At 38.4% G+C, this 25,008-nt stretch overlaps 1 protein-coding gene across 1 annotated transcript in view; it reads left to right on the top strand.

The window, feature by feature from the left end:
• PSPC1 (paraspeckle component 1) overlaps positions 1-25,008 on the top strand; it is a 58,318-nt gene that overhangs the window by 1,090 nt on the left and 32,220 nt on the right. Inside the window, exons 2-5 of the mRNA XM_029210151.1 lie at positions 5,452-5,753; positions 12,437-12,532; positions 15,641-15,837; positions 23,489-23,573. Of these exons, the coding sequence (XP_029065984.1) occupies positions 5,452-5,753; positions 12,437-12,532; positions 15,641-15,837; positions 23,489-23,573 (680 nt within the window). The remainder of the gene's footprint in view (positions 1-5,451; positions 5,754-12,436; positions 12,533-15,640; positions 15,838-23,488; positions 23,574-25,008) is intronic.

Below are 25,008 nucleotides of genomic sequence, written 5' to 3' on the forward strand. Positions count from 1 at the left end.
CCCCTCTCCTCAGCGCGTGCCTCGTGCTTCCCACGGGGACTTCTGCTATTTTATGTCCCGCTTATACATTGTGATACTAGAATAGCACATATTTTACCCCTTTTCAGTCTAAACCTTAATGGGTTTTCCGACATCACGCATAAACTATGCCTCCCTAATTATCTTTAAAAGAAATTTGAGCAGTGAGCGTTTACACTTACAGGACAAAAGAGCTACTTTATTAGGTTTTTCTATGTGCTTTGTGTTCACAGTGTCACTTATACAGCATTAATGTAATTCGTGTTTAGATGGATTTTGTTTTCCCCAACAGAATATCTTTCTTAGAGGGAGGCCGCTTTATATAAATAAGTGGGTTTTGTGTCTTTTGTCTTTCTAGTTTGATCCTCAAATTTTATGTTCATTGCAGTTTCCCGAAGCTTTCTTTTTGGAACTTAAACTTTCAGAATCGAGTTCTCTCCGTGAGTAGACAAAGGCAAAATTTTAATATGTAGACAAAACTGATTATAATTCAGTGACACTAGTATTAGGGAGAACATTTGAAGATCTAAATGGCTTCAAGAGAAGGCTTAGACATTTTCTTAAAATTCAAGTTTAATAATTGGCATTTTGAACATGAAATTATAAGTATGTTTATCCTTTGGACATTAGAGAAACAGCCTTTCACTTGCTAAAATTATTTTTAATGTAAATCCAAAACTTATCTTAAAATAAAGGAAGTTAAGCTTTTAGGCTTCTACAATAACGTGTTATAGGCAACTTATAGTAAACTTTCCAGAAGGGTGTTATTTAACATTTTAACCATCTTTGGCCTCTGGCACCATCTTGTTCTATTTTGAAGTTGATATTCTGGAGGAAGAATGGTAAGGCTGAATTTCCCTGTTCTGGAAGCCTTATACTTAAGCCAATAAACATTTCTTTTTTGATGTGGAAAAATCCTTTTCCTTCCTAATTTTAAAGCTACTAAAAATTCTTCCTCCCTCAGTGTGTCTGCACTGTCCAATAGAATAGCCACTGGTCGTATGTGAGTGTTCAGCACTTGCAATGTGGCTATTGCGGCCGAGGAGTTGACTCTTAAATTTTATTTATTCTTAATTAATTTATTTTTGTAATTTATTTATTTTTTCTCAGTTTCCCCATGTTTATTTTTAATTCTTTTTCACACCCACTGTATTTTTATTCTTAATTTAAATAGCCACATGTGGTTTGTGGCTACTATATTGGAAAATACAGGTCCTCGCTTTTCTTTTCTTTAAAAAAATTATCTGTGGGATTATGAAATGGGGAGGTGAGAAGGGCTGCTGTTGTCTGCTCCTTTGAGATATGCTCCTAGACTCCATCACCCTAAATTTTTGTGTAGGAATGTTAAAAATTTGTCAGTTGGAAATTAGAATTTAGTTTATGAGATTTACTTCTTGGATAATTTTACTGTTTAACCTGAACTCTGTATTTAACAGGTATATTTAAGAGCTTTAAATATTTCTGAGTTATGTATTTTTTTCTACTTAGAAAAATCATAGTGCATACCTGATCTGAATATAAGTAATCATATGGTGGCTGTAGTGTGTACTAGTGGTGTAGTGGCTCTAAAATAGTGGTATAATTTGATCTGATTTGTGTTTTTAGGAATTCTTTTTACTTGTTCAGTAGTTAATATTTAATTTTTTTCTAGTTAATTGTAGTTTTCCAGTTAATTGATGAGGTGAGGCAACAGTTTTGAGATGGTGTAGGGTCAGCATTCCTTGTATGTAATGGTGGGGAAAAGAATTTAAGTGGCAGCTACTCGTGAGGTTCTAACCCATATTGTTGAGCCCATGGTACATGAGCGATGAGAAACACTGTGTGTATTTTGGACACATTTTGTGGAATTTTAGACCCAGACGCTGCTTTTTAGGTTTTGGATGGTTACTGACAATTTAGATTGGACAAATTTACTGAAAAGTTGTAGTTCATTTTAAAGCAAGCTTACTGTAGTTAAAGCTGTCATTAGTTTGACTGGAACTTGGTTTCTGCTTTTATTTTCCCCTACTTTTAGCTTTAGTAAACCAGATTTCTGGAGCAGTGATTCACAAAAGTGTGGTTGGTCCCCGTCCAGTAACTTCAGATCTCTTCCTAGTGTAAGCAGAAGTCCACCTAAATGATCTTCCCTGCCGTTCATAATACCAATGCTGACCCTAAACCATCTCAAAAATTAACTGGGAATTTGTTAGAAAAGCAAATTCTAGGGCCCCACCCTTGATCTACTGAATCAGAAAATTTGGGGTTGGGGCCCAGCAATTTTGGGATTTAACCACCCTTCCATGTTATTCTGATACTTGTTAAAGTTTGAGAACGATTGTTCTAATTAAAGAGTTAAAATCAACTGAATTTACTTTTAGTCAGTCACTGGGGACTAAACCCCCTCCTCTAGTGCTTTTTTATGTTTAATTATGACATGATATGTGCTTCTTATAGATCGTTATTAGATCTATAAGATATTAGAGGAGACGTAGCAGAGAATGTAATGGGCCTGCCCAGCATATAGTTTGAAGTCATCTTTTATTTCAGGGACATTCTCTTTTCTTTTTTTTCAGAGACATTCTGTTAATTACAATTCTAACATTAGCAGATCTTCCCTACCTTAGTACATTTAGTAAAGATGATCACTGTTAAACATTGTGTAATTTTTCCATAAAAATCAAATTGTACCATATACATTGTATTGTGCTTTGAATTTTTTATTTAATGTAAACATCTTCAACATCTTTTCATGGCACTAGATTCTTTTTAAGGACCACATTGTATTTCACAGTATGAATGTACTGCAGGCTACTTAAGCAACTTTACTGAATGACTACAAGGATTTTTTCATTTTGCGTCAGTGTATTTCCTTATTAACTTATTAGTACTCTTGCGGTGGGGAATTTTCACCATTAGTAAACAGTGGGAGAAAAGATCTTGTGCTTTGGAAAGAGCTGTTGGAAAGTGAAAGTGGAGCCAGTGGAAATCATTAGACCCTAGTTGAAGCAGTCTCTGTCTTGGGGTAGTCACTTCAGTTTCTTTTTGTTTTTTGTATTCCTTTCAGTTAAGAACCTGTAGTTTACGTTTTATGAACAGTGATGCAGAGATACCAGCTGGAAGGCTGTATTTATGGTGTATTGATGGAGGTTGTGAATTTTGTATAGATAGAAATCAGCATTTGTGTGTGATCTTGGGCAAGGTACTTGAACCTTTATAAGCCTGTTTCCCCATATGCGAAGGGAGGATAGTAACAAAACCCACTTCGTTAGATTGTTGGTAAGGATAATGAAAGATAGTGCACACACACGTGTGTGTATATGTGTATATATGGGGGGAGGAATGAATGGCTGGCATGTAATAACCACTTAATAAAAGTTATCTTATTGTCATTATCGGGAGCTATGAAGTAAAGAAATCTGGTTCATTTCAAATACATAATTTTAATTGACTTTACAGTTACTTTGATACACGTTTAGAGCAGTGGTTCTCAAATGGAGCGGTTTTGCTTCCCAGGGGACATTTGGCAATGTCTGGAGACATTTTTGGTGGTCAAACTGGGGGGTGGCTCTACTAGCATAAACATCCTACAGTGCACGGGACAGCCCTCCACGGTAAGAAGTATCTTGCCCCTAATGTCACTAGTGCTGAGGTTGGGGGAACCCTGATGTAGAACCATTTAAAACCATAAAAAGTATAAACTTTGAAGATGGACTGTGGCATTGAAAATTCCGGACAGCATAAACATTTTATTTGGCCAGAAAGTATTAAAAATTGAATTTGTTGCCAACAGTAAAAAAGTACTTGATTTAACATAAAAAATGGAGATTTCTTGCTCATCCTGAAAAAAAGAAGATACGTGACATTGTCACTATGTCAGACTGAATCTGAGCAGGAGATGCCCTCTAGAAACACTTGACAGTTTTACAAAGTCCTCCAGGCTCTCTCTATTCCCCTGCCCGCAAACATACTATTATGAATAATTTCAGAGTATAAAAATGAACATTCATACACTCAACACCTAGATTCTACGGTTAAATTTTGCTGTATTTTTTTTCACATATCTGTATTTCTTATCTCCATCCATCAGTTGATGACTCTTAAACACTTCAGCATGCTTATCATTAACTAGAGTCCAATATTGTTTTTTAAGGTATTTGAAATCTACATATAATGAAGTGCACAAATTTTAAGTGTATGGTTTCATGATTTTAGATCAAGATGTTATCATCACCCCATGAAATTTCCTCACGTTTCTTCCCATTCCCAGTTATATGTGTGACAGCATTTTAATTCAAGACTCTGTTCCTAAAATCTGCCTCTCAGAGTTGCTGGATTACATGACATCTTAGCTGCAAAGGACATATCCCTTGTTAGATATTCGTGAAATGTTTGCTGGTACTACTACTACTGTTACTAAGTTAAGAGTAATAAACAAAATGGCTATTTTGAATATCTATAAAAAGGTTAGGTTCGTCTTTGTAAAATTGGTTCTGTAGGTAGATTTTTGCCTAAGTGCTGTAATTTAAAGCTGTTGTGAACATTTTAGGGATTGAATAAAAAGCTATTGTGACCTTATTCATAAGAAAGTACATTGTACTTTCTCACAAATGCGTATAAAGCCTCTCAGTTTTTGCTGGGAAGTTTTCACAGCACAAAAAGAACATACTTGTAGTAAGTTTACGAGTTTGTTGTTTTAGATGCCTGTTTTATACCAACTTTGAATTCTTCAAGAAGGAAGCTCTCTTAACTTGTAGTTTCAGCAATGAACATATTTTCTAGTTTATAATAAGTGTATGTGCACTTTTCTGTATAATGGAGAGAACTCTTTTTTTGGGAGAGAACTCTTACAGCCCATGAATGTGTGTTTGCTTCTCTCACTGTAACGGTGAGAAATGTGTGGCCCATGAAAGTATTTCAGAAGAGGTGATTAATAACACCTGATAGTAGTTTTCTTATAGATAATATAAAAGAAATGGAAATAAAAATGGAAAGGGATTTGTCTGGCATTGGAGAGGTGGTATGCTTTATTAAGATACAAATATCAGAAACATGGAGTGTGTAGAGAATTAATATATTTTCAGTAATAGTTTCTAGTAACTGGTAATCGGTCTCAAAAAGTAATTATGTGTTTCTTTTAATACATGTAGGAGATTGATAAAAGATATTACTTTGAATATTTAATAGTTGGCAATTTGTTTATGAGTAGATCATCTTTAAGTGATGACTTTTTACACGACATTGAGGTTGGAACTTTCTACTTAAAATGTTTAAAATTAATTATCTTTAAAATATTAATAAAATGCATGTGATACCATCATTGAATGACGCAAAAACAGAATGACCTTATCAGTCATTTTCTAAAGCTGCCCAGCTCTCCTCCCTAGAAACAAACCACTATTTAAAATTTTTTGTTACTGTAATTTTTAAAAAGGTGATTTTTTTCTTCCTAAAAAGGAGTCCAGAACACTGGCTGAAATTGCAAAAGCAGAGCTGGATGGCACCATTTTGAAGAGCAGACCTCTCCGAATTCGTTTTGCTACACATGGAGCAGCCTTAACTGTCAAGAACCTCTCTCCGGTTGTCTCCAATGAGCTTCTAGAGCAAGCATTTTCCCAGTTTGGTCCAGTAGAGAAAGCTGTGGTTGTTGTGGATGACCGTGGTAGAGCTACGGGAAAAGGCTTTGTGGAATTTGCAGCAAAACCTCCTGCACGAAAGGCTCTGGAGAGATGTGGTGATGGGGCATTCTTGCTAACAACGTGAGTTTAAATGTCTTGTCATTCTTCTATACAGTTACACATGGGCTTATCTCTGTTCTCACTTCTTTCTTTGCAGTGCATTCTGTATGTTGTCTTGGCATGTGGTAAGTAGGTGTTGAGTAAATACTCAGTGAATACAAATAGGGTATATTTATGTACCGTCAGGAGTCATACTTTATTCAGATTTCAGTGTACTGATCCGTTCTACATGAATCTCAGGAATGTTTTGTACTACAATTTTTGTTCAATTTACTGAACGTCTATTGTGTGCAAAGCAAAATGTTACATTTAATGAATGAATGACATTTTGATCAACTTTGAAGTATAATTTACATATGTTAAAATGCACCCAATTTTGCATGTAGAGCTCAGTGAGTTTTTAAAAATGTGTGTATGTAGTCATGTAACCTACTACCACAGTCAAGATATAGAACATTTCCAGCATTCAACAAAAGTTCCTTTGTGTCCTTCTGCAGTTACTCCCCACCTCTTATCCCTGCCTAGACCGCTCTTGATCTTTCTGTTATTATAAATTAGTTTTGTCTTTTCTTGTATTTCATAGAAATGAAATTATATAGTGTGTATTCTTTCATGTCTGATTTCTTTTGCTTAGCGTGTTTTTGAGATTTCATCCATATCATTGTACCAGTATTTTGTTCCTTTTTATGGCCGAGTTACAACTTTGTCCGGTGACCTGTGGGTGGATGTTCAAGTTGCTTCCAACTACTGGCCATTGTGAATAAAGCTGTTATGAACATCTGTGTACAATGCTTCTTGTGAACATTATGCTTTCATGTGGCTTGGGTAATACTTAGGAGGAAATGACCATATGTTCAGCTTTATAGGAAACTGCCAAACTGTTTTCAGAATGTTTGTACCTATTTACATTCCCACCAGCAATGGATGAGAGAGTTCTAGTTGATCATGTCCTTAACAGCACTTCGTATTTTCAGCCTTTTAGATATTCTAGTGAGTGTAGTGGTGTCTCATCGTGGTGTAGATTTTATTTTCCTAATGACCAATGATGAGCATCTTTTCATGTGCTTTTTGGCTCTTTTTATGTGTTTTGTGAAATGTCTGTTGACATTTTTTGCCTGTTTTTTAATTGACTTGTTTGTCTTACATTATTAACAGATCTGGGTACAGGTCTGTATTAAGACTATTTCTCCCAGTCTGTGGTTTGCTTTCTAATTTTTTAAATAGTGGTTTTCAAAGGCAGAAGTTTTTATATTTGGTGAAGTCCAGTTTATCAATTTATTTTCTTTCATGCTTTGTTCTTTTTGAATCCTTGTATGATATCTTTGCCTTTCCTCAGGTAGCAAAGCTTTCTCATGTTTTCTTGAGAAATTTTATAGCTTTTTATTTAAACCTGTGATTCGTATTGAGTATGATGGGAGGTAACAGTTTATTTATTTAACATAGATATCTGGGTGTTCTGGCACCATTAATTGAAAAGATTATGATTTCCCCTTTGTTACCTTTTACCTTTATCAAAAAACTGGGAAAAAAAATCTGTACTCTTTTTTCTGTTTAATTGATCAGTATGTCTATTACACCAGTACTGTACTTTCTTAATTGCCTTACCCTAAGCTTTGAAGTCAGATAGTATCATCCAGCTTTATTCTTTTTGCAAAATTGTTCTGGTTATTATCATTTCCTTGTATATCCTTACTGGTTTTAAAATCAGCTTGTCAATTAAAAAGAATTCTGCTGGGCCTTTTTTTTTTTAAACATCTTTATTGGAGTATAATTGCTTTACAGTGGTGTGTTAGTTTCTGTTTATAATCTGCTGGGCTTTTGATTGGTATTGCTTTGAGTTTACAGATCATTCTGGGGAACATTAACATCTTCTATCAACCTTTTCCAATCCACGAATGTGATATATCTCTCCATTTACTTAAAAATATTTTAAAGTAATTATGATGGTCATTAAACCTGTTGCCATGTTAACATGTCTTTCCTTTCAGTTTGCCCACAAGAAAGCTCTGGATATGCATTCTTACTTAGTCTTCAGACTGAATTTGGTGTAAAAGTTCCTTAGTTGATTACTGAATTGATTTCTTTTATCTGATACTCTGCCCACCTCTGGTACTTGTGCTGTTGATTGGGATCGTTCAAATATTTTAGGATTTGGGGAATTGGATACAAAGACAATGTAAAAAAAATTGTTTCCTGGCCCCAAGGAGCTTCGTTTGGTGATTTGTAAAGCATTTTTCAGTTTGTTTTTGACAGTTAAGCATTTGTGCTAAAGCTGTTTTATAGCAGATGTAGCATGAATTACAGCTCTGCCAACTTGTTCTCTCAGGGACTTGGCTCTTGTTCCCTTTGCTTAGAGATGCTCTCTCTCCAGATCATCATGGGCCTTGCTCTTGCATTTTATTCACATTTTGCTAAGATGTTATCTCCTCAGGGAAGCTGACTGTTTTATCTTAAAATAGGCTGATGCTTTATTCTCCAATTTATTTTTCTTCATAGCACTTAGTGTTAAGTTGCATGTCTTTCTCTGCGGTAGAATATAAGCTCCACTAGGGCAGGGACTTTGTCTGGCTTAACACTATAACCCTAACATTTGTATTCTAATATTTCTTGGCCACATAGTAAGCTTGTAATAGTTATTTAAAGAGTGAAGGAAGGCAAGGACTAAAGCAGGACTAAAAATTTGATTAATTGCTGTTTTTTAAAGTCATAGCCAGGCATTGGTAAATATTTAATTCTTACGGGTAGCTTTTAGAATAATTTATAACAATTTTGAGGGAATGGGCAAGGTGTTGAACATTTTATGTGTCTTATTTCATGGATTTCCAGAACAACGCTGGTTATTATTTGTTCCATTTTTCAGGTGAGAAAATTGGCCCAGAGATGTTAAGTAGTTTGCTTAAGATTGCACAGCAGATAAATGGTGGAGTTTAGTCTGATGCCAAGTCCCTTGCTGCTTTTTTTTTCTTTTAAGTAAATTTATTTATTTATGGCTGCATTGAGTCTTCGTTGGGGCGCACGGGCTTTCTTTAGTTGCGGCGAGCCGGGGCTACTCTTCATTGTGGTGCGTGGACTTCTCTTTGCTGTGGCTTCTCTTCTTGCGGAGTAGAGGCTCTAGGCGCGTGGGCTCAGTAGTTGTGGCACACAGGCCTAGTTGCTCTGCGGCATGTGGGATCTTATCTTCCAGACCATGGATCAAACCCACGTTCCCTGCGTCGGCAGGTGGATTCGTAACCACTGTGCCACAAGGGAAGTCTCTCCCTTGCTTTTTTTTTTTTTTTTTTTTTTGTGGTGTGCGGGCCTCTCACTGCTGTGGCCTCTCCTGTTGTGGAGCACAGGCTCCGGACGTGCAGGCTCAGCGGCCATGGCTCACCGGCCCAGCCGCTCCGTGGCATGTGGGATCCTCCCAGACCAGGGCACAAACCCGTGTCCCCTGCATCGGCAGGCGGACTCTCAACCACTGCGCCACCAGGGAAGCCCTCCCCTGGTTCTTATACTGTGCTGCAGGTGGAGTGGTTTCTTCTTTCTGTAGACTCTCCTTACTCAGGTCCTTTGTTGTTAAACATTCTCATGGAGCTCAGGATGCTCTTCTCCCTGCTGTTTGAATAGTTGGTCTCAGCTGAAGGGTCACTTTATGGAGAGGATTTTCTGGACTGCGTTATCTAAAGTGGCGCCTCTGTTATTCTTTCTGACAGCATCGTTTTTTCTTCTTAGGTCATAAAATGGTTCTTTTGTTTACTCATTTTTTTGGAGGGGGTGGGTCTCTTAGAAGACTTTCAGGGATTGTTTATCATTGTATCCCTAGCCCCAACTGCAGTCTTGGTACCTGTTAGGTAATCAAATATTTACTGATGGACTGACTGTATCTCAGATATCTGAGGTAATACAAGTGATTTATAGGAGTGGTATCACAGGGATTTAGTTTCTAAATGTAGACATCTTGTGTAATCAAAATTTCTCTTGAAAATACCTTTAAATTGTCATAAAATGTTGTATACCACACATGCCTTTAGGTAAATGACCTTGTACACAGTATATATAATGATTACCACACAGTATGCAGAAGTATGTGTAAATTATATGTCTATGCTGTTTTGAAATTACAAAAGAGGCAGAAAAATAGAAAAGGGAAATTAAAAAGCTTCACCTATGATAATAAAGGTATGTCCACATCTTTAAACATTAGAATCACACCTAGAGCAGCAGAGGTGCTCATGCCTGGAGCTCACAGGAATTGAGGAGGCATAATGATAGGTGCTCACTTTTCAAATTTTTTTCCCTTTCCCTTTTTTTTTTGGTTTGTTTTTTTAAAGATCATTTCAGGTTAACTTCAATGAAGATATAGTGGTCTGTTCTTACTATTTTCCAACTGATACCCTAAAGATGATGTTGGAGTTGCTTCCTTAGAAGGAGGAAAAAGTGTATGTTTTAATTTCAGTTTAGAGAAAGATATTTTCCCTTTAAAACAATCCTTTAATGTTAATATAAATGTTATCTACACTCACTGATTGTTAGCATTTTGTCATAGTTTTTTCACTATATGTACAAATTTGTTTTTTTCTTTGCTGATTCATTTAAGAGTCAGCAGTGGATAACATACTTGACCCCTGATTACAGTACTTGGCATGTATCTTCTATGAATAAAGCCACAATATAATTGTCACACTGAGGAAACAGTGTTTATCCAATATTTTTATTTAATATTGAATATTAAAGTTTAATTTTAATTGAATATTATGTTTCCCCATTGCCTAGTAATGTGTTTTATAACTTATTTTTTGCAATCAAAGATCACACAATGAATTTATTTACATCTGTTATTTCCTTTTATCTGTTTTAGCTCCCCAAATGACGAAAATGTCAGTGTTATGACATTGGCATTATTATTTTTAAAAATTTTATTTATTTGTTTTTGGCTGCGTTGGGTCTTCGTTGCTGCCTGTGGGTTTTCCCTAGTTGCAGCGAGCAGGGGCTACTGTTCGTTGTGGTGCGCAGGCTTCTCATTGTGGTGGCTTCTTTTGTTGTGGAGCACAGGTTCTAGGCATGTGGACTTAAGTAGTTGTGGCACGTGGGCTCAGTAGTTGTGGCTCGCAGGCAGGCTCTAGAGCGCAGGCTCAGTAGTTGTGGCATGCGGGCTCAGTAATTGTGGCTCACAGGCTCAGTAGTTGGGGTGCAAGGGCCTAGTTGCTCCGTGGCACGTGGGATCTTCCCAGACCAGGGCTCGATCCCATGTCCCCTGCATTGGTAGGTGGATTCTTAACCACTGTGCCACAGGGGAAGCCCCAGTACATTTTCCTCTTGAGGTCTCTTCTGATTTTTCTCTAGGGTGGTGGTGGCCTCGTGGTGTTGAAGTGGAGGGTGCAGGTTTCAGTCGTCGCTGGCCTTGGTTCAGGTGTAGTTCTTACCTGGCTCTATTACTCTTCGAATGTTTGTGGCCCTGCCAAGGCTTCCAGTGGTTAAGTGGTCCATATAGTGCATCTTCTTCATTTTGTCCCTGGGCCCCTTTGGGTGCTCTTAGAATACTAGATCCTCCTATGGGCTGGGTGGGTTCAGGAATTCTTGGCTGCTTTCTCACACCTCACTGGGTTATGTGTACTCTTGGAGGCTGTGTTTACTTATTCTTTCTTATGTTTCTGTTTTTACATGTTGGACACGAGATCTCACCCTGGAAAATGAGGCCTGTGAGTCCCTTTTCTTTTGGGTTCCCACGCATTTTATCTGAGGTTTCTAATCTCGCTGTCTTCATCACCCCAAGGTATTCCACATCTGCTTCTAATTCATTTTCTCTCTAAAATGTCTTCATTAGCCCAGGAATAACTTTATAAATAACGGATTTATATCTTTCCTTTCCCTACAGTGGAGGATTTAGTCTCTTAATCTCTGGACCTTTATTTATTTGTAAAGGGAAGCATTCTGAACTGCGGAAGCCCCTTCACCTCTCTAGCTCGTCTCTTAACACCTCAGAAATTAACCGTGACTTTTTTCTCTCTGAAGCATCTCTGTTCAGAAGGCAGTATAAATAGATTTTAGTCTGTTTGCATGGTGAGAGACTGATAGCAAGGAAAGTTTTAATATCAGTATATCATCTACTGCAGTTACTTCTCTTTCTTGTCTTTCCTCAGTGAGCTTTCCCTTCCTTTGGAAAACAATAAAGGAGGGTTTCCAGGTCAGATCTGTCATCATCCACTCTTCTTGTCCCCCTACCCTGTTTCCTCCTTGCATGTGTTGCTTCTGGCCCCGCCTCGTTCCCTTTTTCTTGGCTGATAATCTTTTAGAGACATTTTGGGTTTTAGAAAGACTTTTCTTTACAAGACCGGTTGGACGCAGAGGGAGGCCGACAGGTGGGCAGTGGTGGGAATTTGAGGTGATGGGGTTGGGGGGATGAGGACGACACACACAGGATGAGAGTCAGGTACTCGCTCTTCTGCATTGTGCTTTGTAAAAGTTAACTGCAGTGCTCACGCAGGTTCGTGGTTGATGTATTTTTCTGTCACCTTGAATAGACTCCATGCTCTAAAAATAAACACTCATTTTTGACTTGGACATTCACCTGTGTCTGTGCAGCCAGTGTTTTTGACTGATTCAGACATTTTACTTAGGAAAGAAATTTTCCAAGTATGTATCTTGGAGTTACTATAAACGATTTCTAGGAGGACGTTAATTCTTGATACTGTATTAATTCTTATTAATGCTTTGTACCTGTCCAGGACCCCTCGTCCAGTCATTGTGGAGCCCATGGAGCAGTTTGATGATGAAGATGGCTTGCCAGAGAAGCTAATGCAGAAAACTCAGCAGTATCATAAGTAAGATTTTACTAACAAAGATAATTTAGATCTGTGCTCTCAAGGGTATTTATTACTTCACATTTGTAATCGAGTATTGTGGGATTATAAGGTGTGCTGTTTAGTCATACAATCTGGTTACTAGAGTGGGCTGGTCTACATGGAATGCTAGTTTTCTTGTGTATATTGGTAAAATGTTAACTTGACTTCGAAGTCTCAACTTTTACAACTGGGGCATGGATGGGGTAGGTAAGAGGATACTGTCAGTAGTATTTATGCCAGAGAAACAATGATTTTTTTTTTTTTTTTTGCGGTACACGGGCCTCTCACTGTTGTGGCCTCTCCTGTTGCGGAGCACAGGCTCCAGACGCACAGGCTCAGTGGCCATGGCTCATGGGCCCAGCCGCTCCGCGGCATGTGGGATCTTCCCGGACCAGGGCACGAACCCGCGTTCCCTGGATCGGTAGGCAGACTCTCAACCACTGTGCCACCAGAGAAGCCCTGAATTTTCTTTTTTTGATATTTATTTATTATTTATTTGGTTGCACCGGCTCTTAGTTGTGGCAGGTGGGCTCCTTAGTTGCGGCTCATGGGCTCTTTTAGTTGCTTCTCGGCAGCTCCTTAGTTACGTCATGTGGGCTCCTTAGTTGTGGCATGTGAACTCTTAGTTGTGGCATGCATGTGGGATCTAGTTCCCTGACCAGGGATCGAAACTGGGCCCCCTGCATAGGGAGCACGGAGTCTTATCCACTGCACCACCGGGGAAGCCCCAACAAAGAATTTTAGATATGAAAATTTCTGTATTTAGTGTGCTTCAGGTGTATTATGAATTAAGAGTTAGGAGACTTTTTGAAATATTTATTTATTTATTTATTTTTGGCTGCTTGGGTCTTAGTAGCGGCACATCGGGTCTTGTTGCGGTGTGCGGGCTCCAGAGTGTGTGGGCTCTGTAGTTGTGGCACGTGGGCTTCTTGCCCCGTGGCATGTGGTATCCTAGTTCCCCGACCAGGGATCGAACCGGCGTCCCCTGCACTGCAAGGTGGAGTCTTAACCACTGGACCACCAGGGAAGTGCCGTGAGTTAGGAGACATTTTGGCAGGGGTGGAGTGGAGAAGGTTCTAGTTAAGTAACTTGGCAAAGAGTTAAGAATTTTTCTTAAAGATGAAAAACAAAAATAGCCTGTTTTCAAAATGTTATATGTTATTCTTTTTCAATTACTTTTCACTCAGTGTGATTCAGATATTTTTGCATAAGTTGCCTGTATGAATATGTTGTATTGTTCTTAACCAGTCACTCATTTATTATAGTAAATAAAACTGTAATGGACTTCCCTGGCGGTCCAGTGGTTAAGACTCTGTGCTTGCAAAGCAGGAGGTGTGGGTTTGATCATCTCTGGTTGGGGAACTAAGATCCCACATGCTGCATGGAGTGGCCCAAAAGAAAAAAACAAAAAACCTGTAATATTTGCATGCATGAGTTCAACAAATATTGGAATGCCTTTGTGCTAGGCACTGTTCTTGTTCCTGCCAGTGCAACTTAGAACTGTTTTTGCCCTCACAATGCTTACGTTTCTCATGGCGGGGCTATACAATAATTAATGAACCAAAGATTATAAAACATATTAAGTAGTGAGAAATACCATTTAAAACCAAGAAAGTGAGGTATGATGGCTTAGATCAAAGGGTATGCATATTTAACTGTGATTAATACTGCCAGATGGTTCTCCCCAAATACTATACCAATTTATACTTATGAGTGTGTGTATAAAAGGTATTTTTCTTTGTCCTGACAGAAGATGGATGTTATGATGTTAAGATTTGATAGTGTAGGCTCAAGATGACATTTTATGCATGTTTTAATGAGCATTCCTTGATTTTAGTGCAGATGGATGTTTTTCCTTGTAGTTGATTTAAATGACAAATATGGGTGCCTATTATTATTATTTTTAAAATAAATTTAGTTACTTATCTTTGGCTGCGTTGGTTCTTTGTTGCTGCACGTGGGCTTTCTCTAGTTGCGGCCAGCGGGGGCTGCTCTTCGTTGCAGTATGCAGGCTTCCATGGTGGTGGCTTTTCGTGTTGCATAGCACGGGCTCTAGGTGCGCGGGCTTCACTAGTTGTGGCTTGCAGGCTCTAGAGCGCAGTCTCAGTAGCTGTGGCGCATGGACTTAGTTGTTCCACGGCACGTGGGGTCTTCCTGGACCAGGGCTCCATCCCATGTTCCCTGCATTGGCAGGAGGATTCTTCACCACTGCGCCACCAGGGAAGTCCCACAGCTGTTTCTTGTCACTACATTTTCCCTCTGTGACAACCTCTCCCTTTATCTCCCAACTTTGTCCCATCCACCATCTTCCCCTCCCCACCCCAAAATAAAAGTTAAAATTTGTGATTGCATGCCATCTGTACTTTTATTGATGAGTGAGAATTATGTTCTTATCAGTACTTTTGAATAACTGAAGAATTTCTTTGACTGTCAGGTACATTCACAGGTCTTAAATTTTTTCAGTCATTTATTCATTCATTCAAAGAAATAAATACTAAATGTGTACAATGTGCTAGATATGTACTATGTACTTAGTTACAGTGGTTAACAGAAATTTCATGTACTCAATGAGTTTATAGTCTAGCAAGGCAAACAAGTATTAAGCCAGTTGTAGTAAATTAGGCCTACAGTTTTTGGCCTAGCCAATGAACCTGGTACATAACTGTATCTGCTTGTATTACTATCCCTAAAAGTTATACTTTTAGAGAGAAAAATCTGACTTCAGCCAATTAACTTAAGTGACATTTGGGTCATATGTTGCAGACTACCTTATATAAAATTGTTGAGTGAAAACCAGGAAGGCCTTATTGGAGTTGTTAATTAGGGGAGTGTAGATTGTAGCATCAGATTGCCTAGGTTTGAATCCTGGTGCCCTTACTAATTAGTTGGGCATCTTTGGGCAGTTTCTCAAACTTAGGCTTGTTAAAACCTGCTTGACAATGTTGCCGTGATATATTTCACGGAGGGTACTTGTCAACAGTGCCATGAACATTGTAATTGCTCAGTGAATGGTAGTGTTCGTTGTTCTTACATGTCATTTTACCTTTGAAACATAACATTTCTGTGTGTCTTTCCTTGTAAACTTAGGGAAAGAGAACAGCCGCCGCGTTTTGCTCAGCCTGGGACATTTGAATTTGAGTATGCCTCTCGCTGGAAGGCTCTGGATGAAATGGAGAAGCAGCAGCGTGAGCAGGTTGATAGAAACATCCGAGAAGCCAAAGAGAAACTGGAGGCGGAAATGGAAGCGGCCCGGCACGAGCACCAGCTGATGCTCATGCGGCAAGGTAAGACGCGTTTCCGTGTAGGTGTCCCCGTTGACACCTATTACTAAGTCGCTAGTTAGGGGTTTAGAGACAGTTGAAACTGAAAATGCTAGAAAGAAACATTTCACTTTTCTGAGAGAACTTCCTTAGGAAAAAAAACTTACTAAAAATAAGTTACCTACATAAATAGTATTGTTGGAGGTGATTAAGGTTGTTAACTTTTGCCAGAAGTGAGTATATGCTTCTGCTGGCAAAGAGAAGCCCAGTGAGGTGATTCTTGGTATGTAGTTGTGGCATAAAGTCACATATCAAGATTTTGTTTGGTGGAAAGAAGAATTATGGCAAATGCTGGCTATTTAAGATTCTTACTACATGTCAGAAGATTCACAGATGGCTATTCCTTGGCAGAGATGAAAAAGATTCATGTGTGCCGTTGGGTATGGGAATTCAGGAATACTAAATTCTGAGTATTTGGCAAGAACATTTTAAACACTTGAGGCAGAGCTAACTGAATTTTTAAGAGCACTCATAACAGGTGTTATACATAACATAACATTTACTCGCATTCATTGGTCAGATACCTAACATGTCAAGCTGCTTAAATATATCTCAGAAGCTTACTCCTTCCCATTCCTGTTTCTAGGTTTCTTTTTATCCCTGTCTATATTGTTTATCTCTACCCTTTCTTCTTTCCTGTTAATTCTCCAAATAACTTTTTCTGGTTCTTCCTATTACTCATCTTTTCCATTATCTGTAAAATTTTGGATTTCTTTTTTTAAAAGTTATTTATTTATTTATTTTGGCCATGATGTGCAGCTTGTGGGATCTTCGTTCCCTGACCAGGGATCCAGCCGGTGCCCCCTGCAGTGGAAGCACGCAGTCCTAACCACTGGATCCCCAGGGAATTCCCAAAATTTTGTATTTCTTAAAATAAAGCATCTGATTGCTTTCTGTTTTGCTCTTAAATTTTTTGCACTTGTTTTTTTAACTTAGCACTTCAGTAAAGTTCTATGTACCTTCTCTTGACTGCCCCCAGAGGTCATGGCGCCACAGACAGCTGCCCAATTTCTGCAGCAGACTTCTTTTTTTTTTTTTAAATAAATAAATAAATTTATTTATTTATGGCTGCGTTGGGTCTTCGTTGCCGCACGTGGGCTTTCCCTCGTTGTGATGAGTGGGGGCTACTCTTCATTGTGGTGCGTGGGCTTCTCACTGCGGTGGCTTCTCTTGTTGCGGAGCACGGGCTCTAGGCACGCGGGCTTCGGTAGTTGTGGCACATGGGCTCAGTAGTTGTGGCTTGTGGGCTCTAGAGCGCAGGCTCAGTAGTTGCTGCATTGGCAGGAGGATTCTTAACCATTGTGCCACCAGGGAAGTCCCTAAAGTATTCTTTATACTAGAGCCAGTATTTCTTTAAAAGGTGAAAATTTGATCATCATTCATCTCTAAATCTTTTTGGTAGATTCTCATTTCCTTTTAGGTAAAATCCAGGTTAGTTTTTTTTTTTAAACTGTTCAGTAAATGTTTATTGAGCAATTGAGCAATTACGGTCAAGTCACTGAATAACTGCGTCGATGCCAAATAAGTTAAAACAAACTCAGCAAACGCTAGAAACTAGTCAGACATTTCTGGTTTCATTTGGACCCTAAACCTAGCGTTTCTATAAACTGTAAAATACTCTTTTTCTAATAAAATTGAAGTCATTCATATCATATACTAATATGTTTAAACTAGTTACGTTTATACTAGGTCTCTTGCAGAAATTTGAAAATTGTTATCTAAGATAAAGTTTTAGAATCATAGGCTGCTTAGACCTGGAAGAGAGAGCTTCAAGTTTATCCAGCCTTAGATTTTATGATTCAAAAATTTGGCCAGGGACTTCCCTGGTGGTCCAGTGGTTAAGACTCTGCTCTTCCACTACAGGGGGCCCGGGTTCAATACCTGGTCGGGGAACTAAGATCCCTCATGCTGCCCCTCATGGCCAAAAAAAAAAAAAAATCGGCTACACACCAGAATCTACTGGGAAATTAAAAAAATTTTAATTTCCCAGGCCTCATGGTTGCTCTAGCACTTCTGTCCAGTGTGAATTGTTCTCAGCTCTTAGCCTGCCATGCACTTTGCCACTTTATTTTCCTGCTATCTATGGTCATGCCATAGTTAGGAAAAAACATTGATTAGATGTGTAAGCATTTGTGCTGAAAGATATTTGTTGCTGCTACTAACAGGCAGTAGTGTAACTTGAACCCATATTGAATGTTGGTTGTAGAAGACACCACGTGAGGTACTGAGGATGTAGTGATGACAAAGAACAACATTTCTTTAGGCCTCGTAGAGCTCTTGTGAGCTCTTAGAAAACTTTGCCTCACCCCTAAGGGAGTTTTGACTTTTCGAAGCAGAGTAATTTTGTAGTTATTTCCTATGAGCTTTCATTTTATTGCTTTTTGTGTGCTTATTTATAACCCATGTTAACAGTTTTTGGTTTATAATATTAGAAAAGCACATTGCTTATTGTATCTTAGTCCTTGCTTCTGGGTTTACTTCTCCTGAAGTACATCCTGTATTTCAGCAAAAGTCTGCAGGTGATAAATTCGTTTCAGTGTTAGTTTGTTTAAAAAAAAAAAATTTACAATCTTCTCTTTTGTTCTACAATTTTATATTTTATCGAGCGCTTCTAAGGGTGTATTCAGGTTGGGGAGCAACTTGAAGTAATCTTGGTTCTTTGGCTCTGCAGAGACACAGGGCTCTCTAGTTGACCTATCTTGGAAATGGAAAGCTCAGCACAGAAAACTGTCCTTTTCCCTGGCCCCGCCTTCTGCTTTCTTATAGGAGTCACTGTTTCTTCTGTATTTTAAGTTTCTTCTGTATCCTTTAATGAAAAAAAATCATGCATATGTCAGTAGATGTGTGTGTGTGTGTATTTATTTATAACCAAGAAGATCTTTTTTGCTCCTTGCTATTTTACTTTCTGTATAAGTGTGTACGTATAGATTTGCTTCATTTTTTAAATGGCTTAATGATACTCTGTTAAATGGCTATAATTAGTTTTGCTCATCCTCTTTTTTTTTGCGGTACGCGGGCCTCTCACTGTTGTGGCCTCTCCCATTGTAGAGCACAGGCTCTGGACGCGCAGGCTCAGCGGCCATGGCTCACGGGCCCAGCCGCTCCGCGGCATGTGGGATCTTCCCGGACCGGGGCACGAGCCCATGTCCCCTGCATCGGCAGGCGGACTCTCAACCACTGTGCCACCAGGGAAGCCCTGCTTATCCTCTTTTAATTGATGTCTAGTTCTCTTTCCAGCTTGTTAGTAAAAACAGTGTTGCAGTCAATATGTATATATCTTAGCAAATTTTTGTAAATGTTGATTCTTACTGACACACCAGTTCCTTGTTTTAACAATTGCTTCATTTCTATTTTACTGCTGTTTATGTAATCCTTTCTAGATCCAAATCCCATTATACTTAATACAGGTTATTTTTTTGCTTCACTACCTTTTTTTTTTTTTTTTTTTTTCTTTGTGGTACGTGGGCCTCTCACTGTTGTGGCCTCTCCCGTTGCGGAGCGCAGGCTCAACTGCCATGGCTCTCGGGCCCAGCCACTCTGCGGCACATGGGATCCTCCCGGACCGGGGCACGAACCCGTGTCCCCTGCAGCGGCAGGTGGACTCTCAACCACTGTGCCACCAGGGAAGCCCAGGATTTCCTTTTCTGATGGTTGAATAATATTCCAATGTGTGTGTCTATATTTCTGTATACCACATTTTTTGTGTGTGTACATTATGTATCTGTATGTACACAACCACATCTTTATCCATTCATTTGTTGATAGACATTAGTTTGTTTCCATTACCTTAGCTGTTGTGAATAGTGCAACGGACAATGGAAGTGCAAATGTGTCTTTGAGACCCTGTTTTCTTTTTAATGTTCCTTAACCGTAGTTCTCACATGTTTCTCACATAATTCTCTCAGCCCTATTTTAAATATGTTGAGTCATGACTTTTCTGTTCATCACTTGATTCTCTGATGTTTATCCTTGTGATTTCTGTCAGAAGGTTCACAGAAACAGTGTTCCTGCATCTTCTAAAACATCCATGGTCTTGTACTTTTTTAAAAAATTAATTTATTTTTGGCTGCGTAGGGTCTTCCTTGCTGCGCGCAGGCTTTCTCTAGTTGCTGCTAGTGGGGGCTACTCTTTGTTGCGGTGCACGAGCTTCTCACTGTGGTCGCTTCCCTTGTTGCTGAGCGTGGGCTCTAGGCATGCAGGCTTCAGTAGTTGCGGCTTGTGGGCTCTAGAGCGCAGGCTCAGTAGTTGTGGCGTACAGGCTTAGTTGCTCCGCGGCATGTGGGGTCTTCCCGGACCAGGGCTCAAGCCCGTGTCCCCTGCATTGGCAGGCGGATTCTTAACCATTGCGCCACCAGAGAAGTCCTCATGATCTTATACTTTAAACCCTCTCTTGAATGGCGTAAAATTCATGCTTCTTTCTCCCCTTTCTTAAGTACTTGATAGCATGTTTCTGTGGGAAAGTCTGAGATAAACCTGGATTTTTTTCCCTTCTTGTGACTTGATCCTTTTAACAGGCTTCCATGTGAATTCTTTTAAGGTTCAGTAACTTATCCAGGATATGTTTTCCGCCCAAACATTTTGTTACGAGAAATTTTAAACATAAAAATGTTGAAAGAGGGGAAATCCCTGGTGGTCCAGTTGTTAGGACTCTGCGCTTCCATTGCAGAGGGCATGTGTTGGATCCCTGGTTGGGGAACAGATCCCACAAGCTGCATGGTGTGGCCAAAAAAAAAAAAAAAAAGTTGAAAGAATTTTAAGGTATTTAATACTTAGATTTTGTTACTAACATTTTACTATACTTGTTTTATTACATCTTTCCATCTGTCCAGTCTTATATTCCAGATGTATCTTATTGTACACCATCATACTTTTCTTGGGACCAGATGTGCCCTTTCAATCTATAGATTCAGTTCTTACATTTCTAGGAAGGAGCTGTGTTAGATCAGAGAGCATATGTTTAGTCTTCATGACTTGAAGGATATTACATTGAGAGAACACTTTCCTACAGTCTAGCAAATCAGACTTAAAATGTGTCCATATTCCCCTCTATTCCCTTTTTGCTGTATACCCGTGTTTATGATATACTGCAATTATAGATACAGTTTTACGTCTTTTGTGTTTGTTAGGTACACAGTTTTAAATGTTATTTGGTCTGTTAGTGAGTAGTGCTGCAGCTGATACTTTATGTCTGTGGATGCCTTTGGATTTTTTTTTTTTTTTTGGCCGTGTGCGACTTGTAGGATCTTAGTTCCCCGGCAGGGTTGAACCTGGGCCCCTGCAGTGAAAGCACCAAGTCCTAACCACTGGACTGCCAGGGAATTCCCTGGATTATTTTTATAAGAAAAATTCCTATGAGTGTAATTTACTGGGTTAAAGGATAAAAAGCACCTCAGGTTACCTGTTTTTTGGGTAACATTTTCCTCCAGAAGAATATTATCATGGCAGTATACAAATATATAAGCTTTAGTGAAATTTCAGGAACCCTGGATATTAGCAACTTAAAGGAAATAATTTGGAAGATGTAAAATGGTAGTTCTGTTTTAAGTTGATAGTGCTCCTCATGACTGTTAGATAATGTGCTTATCTGATAATTTGATTGTCAGATCCTTTGAGCTAATTATTATACCCATGTTACTGGTGAGAAAGCACGATCTGAGAGGTTAAAGCACCTGTTTTAACTGGCCCAGCTTAAAAGGAGAAGATCCAGTTGTCAGAAAACATTTATGTTCTTTTCTTATTCCTTTTCATGGAAGAAAATGCAATTTTACATTTATTACTATATGTGCCCCTGATTTAAGAACAGCTAACCTACAAAATCAATAATAAAACTGTTACAGGATGCACTGTATTGACTTTCTTGGGTAATTAATGATAGTAAGATACTTCCCATGCTTTGGCTTATTGAAGCATTTCCCCTTAGGAATATAAATAGATTGTATATTTTTGGTCTTTACAAGTCTCGCCAGCTATAGAAATTATATGATAGTTATGGGGTCTCAATGTTGGTTGCAGAATGGAGTCATCTAGGGAGCTTCAAAAAAAAATACTCATAGCTGGTCCACATCCCAAGAGATTTTGATTTAATTGGTCTATGGCTAAAAGGTACTTAAGTAATTCTAATGAGTAGTCAAGGTTGACAGCTAATGGTAAAAATGTTTGAACTTAATTGTAGTCATGTTTGGGTTTTAAGATAGCTAAATGTTTTCTCAACTGGCATGTTATCAGAATCGCCTGGTTCCTATCCCATATACCAAAGCAGACTTTCCTGAGCAGAGTCCGAAAATCTTTAAAAAAAATTTTTTTTTTAAGTTTCTCAGTTGAGGCTGAACAGCCAGGTTTGCAATGCTGGCATTTTGGAAAGAGCTTTGGAATAAGGATAGATTTGGCTGTACATCCCAGTTGAACCATGTAGTGGCTGGATGGCTAGAGCACATTTATAATCTGTCTGGATCTTTTTTCTTTGACATAATTAATACATAATTCAATCTGTAGGGAGGATAATACCTTGTTATAATTATGCCTGTGTTGTTATGGTTAAGATGTTTAGAGTTATTGGCACATGAAATATTAACTTTAACTGTTAAGTATTATGTTAAGTGAATTCTGAATATAGCAATTTATTAAGAAACATTCAATTAAGATAATATGTGTTTATTTTAGAAATTTCAGGTAACATGATTTTAGAAAAAGAAAATAAAAACAACCAATACTTGTGTTATTCAGGGTATTCATATATCTGTATATGTGTATATATATATTTTATGCATGCGTGCACATGTAATTTGGTAAGATAGTACAAAGAGTTTTCATACTTGGGAAGTTTATCCACTGCTTCTCAGATGTGCAAAACAAATGTATCTTTCATCATCTTATTCTGCAGTGTAACCCCTGTTCTTTTTTTTTTCTTTTTCTGGAAATATATTTTATTGTTTTTTTGTTTGTTTGTTTTTGTTTATGGAACCCCTGTTCTTGATGATGTGACACGGGTTGGTGACAGTGGGAATGCTCGTCCTGTTTAAAGTGGTCTTGTTCATATCAGTATTCAGCCCTTTTCCCCTTTCAGGAACTGTCTCCTCATTGCCCTCCTTCATATGACACAGACCTGATGCAGGAAGAAACCTGCTGATTGTGTTGGGAGGGATGTTTTTGAGTTTTACGCCATGTCCTATCTCATTATTCGTACTGTTTGGTCTGGTTCTTACATGCCCTCGGCTGATGGTTGCCAAGGCATCTTTTTGGGCTTTGAGCTTGCTGCTGAAAAAAATTCTAATTTGTTTAAAACTATGTAAATGAAAATGTAGCTACTATTCTATTTTTAATATGTTCTAGGCCCTGTTTTAAAACAGTTACTGCCCATTTTAATTTCTTAATATAAGGATGGATTTATTATTTTCTTCATACACATGAAGAAATGGGCCCAGAAGTGATATTAATTTATTACACAGCTTATAATCTTTCATTGTAAAATGATGTGATAGACAAAAAGAGAAGCTAGGTGCATGAGTATGAATAAGTTACTACATATATTGCCAGTCATAGAGAATCTATATGCTTATGAATATAAAAATACAGAAGGGGAAGCTAAAAATATTAATCTGTAATCAATATCTTGTAGATTTAATGAGGCGTCAAGAGGAACTCAGACGCTTAGAAGAACTCAGAAACCAAGAGCTGCAAAAACGGAAGCAAATACAACTGAGGTAAAGAACATCACTGTAACATATATGTGAATATATATGTAGGTTTCATTATGTATGTTATGAATAAAACTCCCAATGCCTGTTATCAACAAGTTATATAACTTGGAAAATACAGGGGAGGAAACCAAAATTGTCGATTTCTGACCACATTTAGGGAATTACTCCAGAAGATAACATAAATCTTTGAGATAACATAAATCTTTGTTATTCTATGTTTTTTATAGCTGATTATGGACGCTTTACAGACAATGTGAACTTACATAAAGGGCTTAGGCATTGTTTCGTATAATTTATTGTAAGAATGCACCGTGATTTACGGGGCCATTTTTCCAGAGATGGATATATTTGCGTTGATCTGAGTTTTTTTTTCATGTGTATAATACTACTCTGAATGCCGTTAAGCATTTTTGTACTTGTGATAATTTGTTTAAAAAAGATATCTGGAATCCATGGTAAAAAGGGTATGGGCATTAAAGATCTCAGTACATAATAGAGAACTGTGATGGGCAACTTAAAATCTTTTAGGTTAAGTAAGGAAGTTTAAGGGAGTAGTTGATCCAAGATGTAGAAACAAAAATTAACAGCTTTTCTTGTACCTGCAGTATTCAGTTGTAAAATATGAGATAAGTATTACTCTTACAAGTTTCAAAAGTCATAATTAGGGGCTTCCCTGGTGGTGCAGTGGTTGAGAGTCCGCCTGCCGATGCAGGGGACGCGGGCTCGTGTCCTGGTCCGGGAAGATCCCACATGCCGCGGAGCGGCTGGGCCCGTGAGCCATGGCCGCTGAGCCTGCGCTCTGCAACGGGAGAGGCCACAACGGTGAGAGGCCCGCGTACCGCAAAAAAAGAAAAAAACAAAAACATAATTAGGAATTGTTATAAACAAAGATATTATAGATTAAAGCAAACTTAAAATTTTGTTTTGAAAGTGCTATAAAAGTAGTAAGTGCTTGTGACAGGAAGTTAGGTGCTCATGGGAAATAAAGTGAAAAACTGTTAATGAGCTTGAAGTGTCTTCACGGTCAGGAGATAGGTACTAGACCATATATTTTAGTGTTTTTCTTCCAACTTTATACCTGATTATACCAACGTTTGTGTATTTCTGTCTTGGTACTTCTCTGATTTTACTCTAACCTACTTATTCTCAATTTATGGTACTTGGCAGGCAGCATCAGCATTCTAACCTAGGAGATTGTTAGAAAGTCTCAAGCCTTCCCTCTGAACTACCGAATCATAAGCTGATTCACCTGTGCTTTGGTAAATCCTCCAGGTGACTCTGGTGCATGCTAAATTTTGAGAACCACTGGTGTAAATAACTCCCGCCATGAACTTACACGAGGGACCTTTTTCAGTTTCTTTCTTGTTGCTTCTTTCCACTTCATGTAAATGTGTTAAAGTCTCCTCTACTTGTACAAAGAAAAGGAAACCTCCTCTCC

Source organism: Monodon monoceros, unplaced genomic scaffold, assembly GCF_005190385.1.
Source record: "Monodon monoceros isolate NGI ecotype Baffin Bay Population unplaced genomic scaffold, NGI_Narwhal_1 Super_Scaffold_8, whole genome shotgun sequence".
Taxonomy (NCBI): Eukaryota; Metazoa; Chordata; class Mammalia; order Artiodactyla; family Monodontidae; genus Monodon; species Monodon monoceros.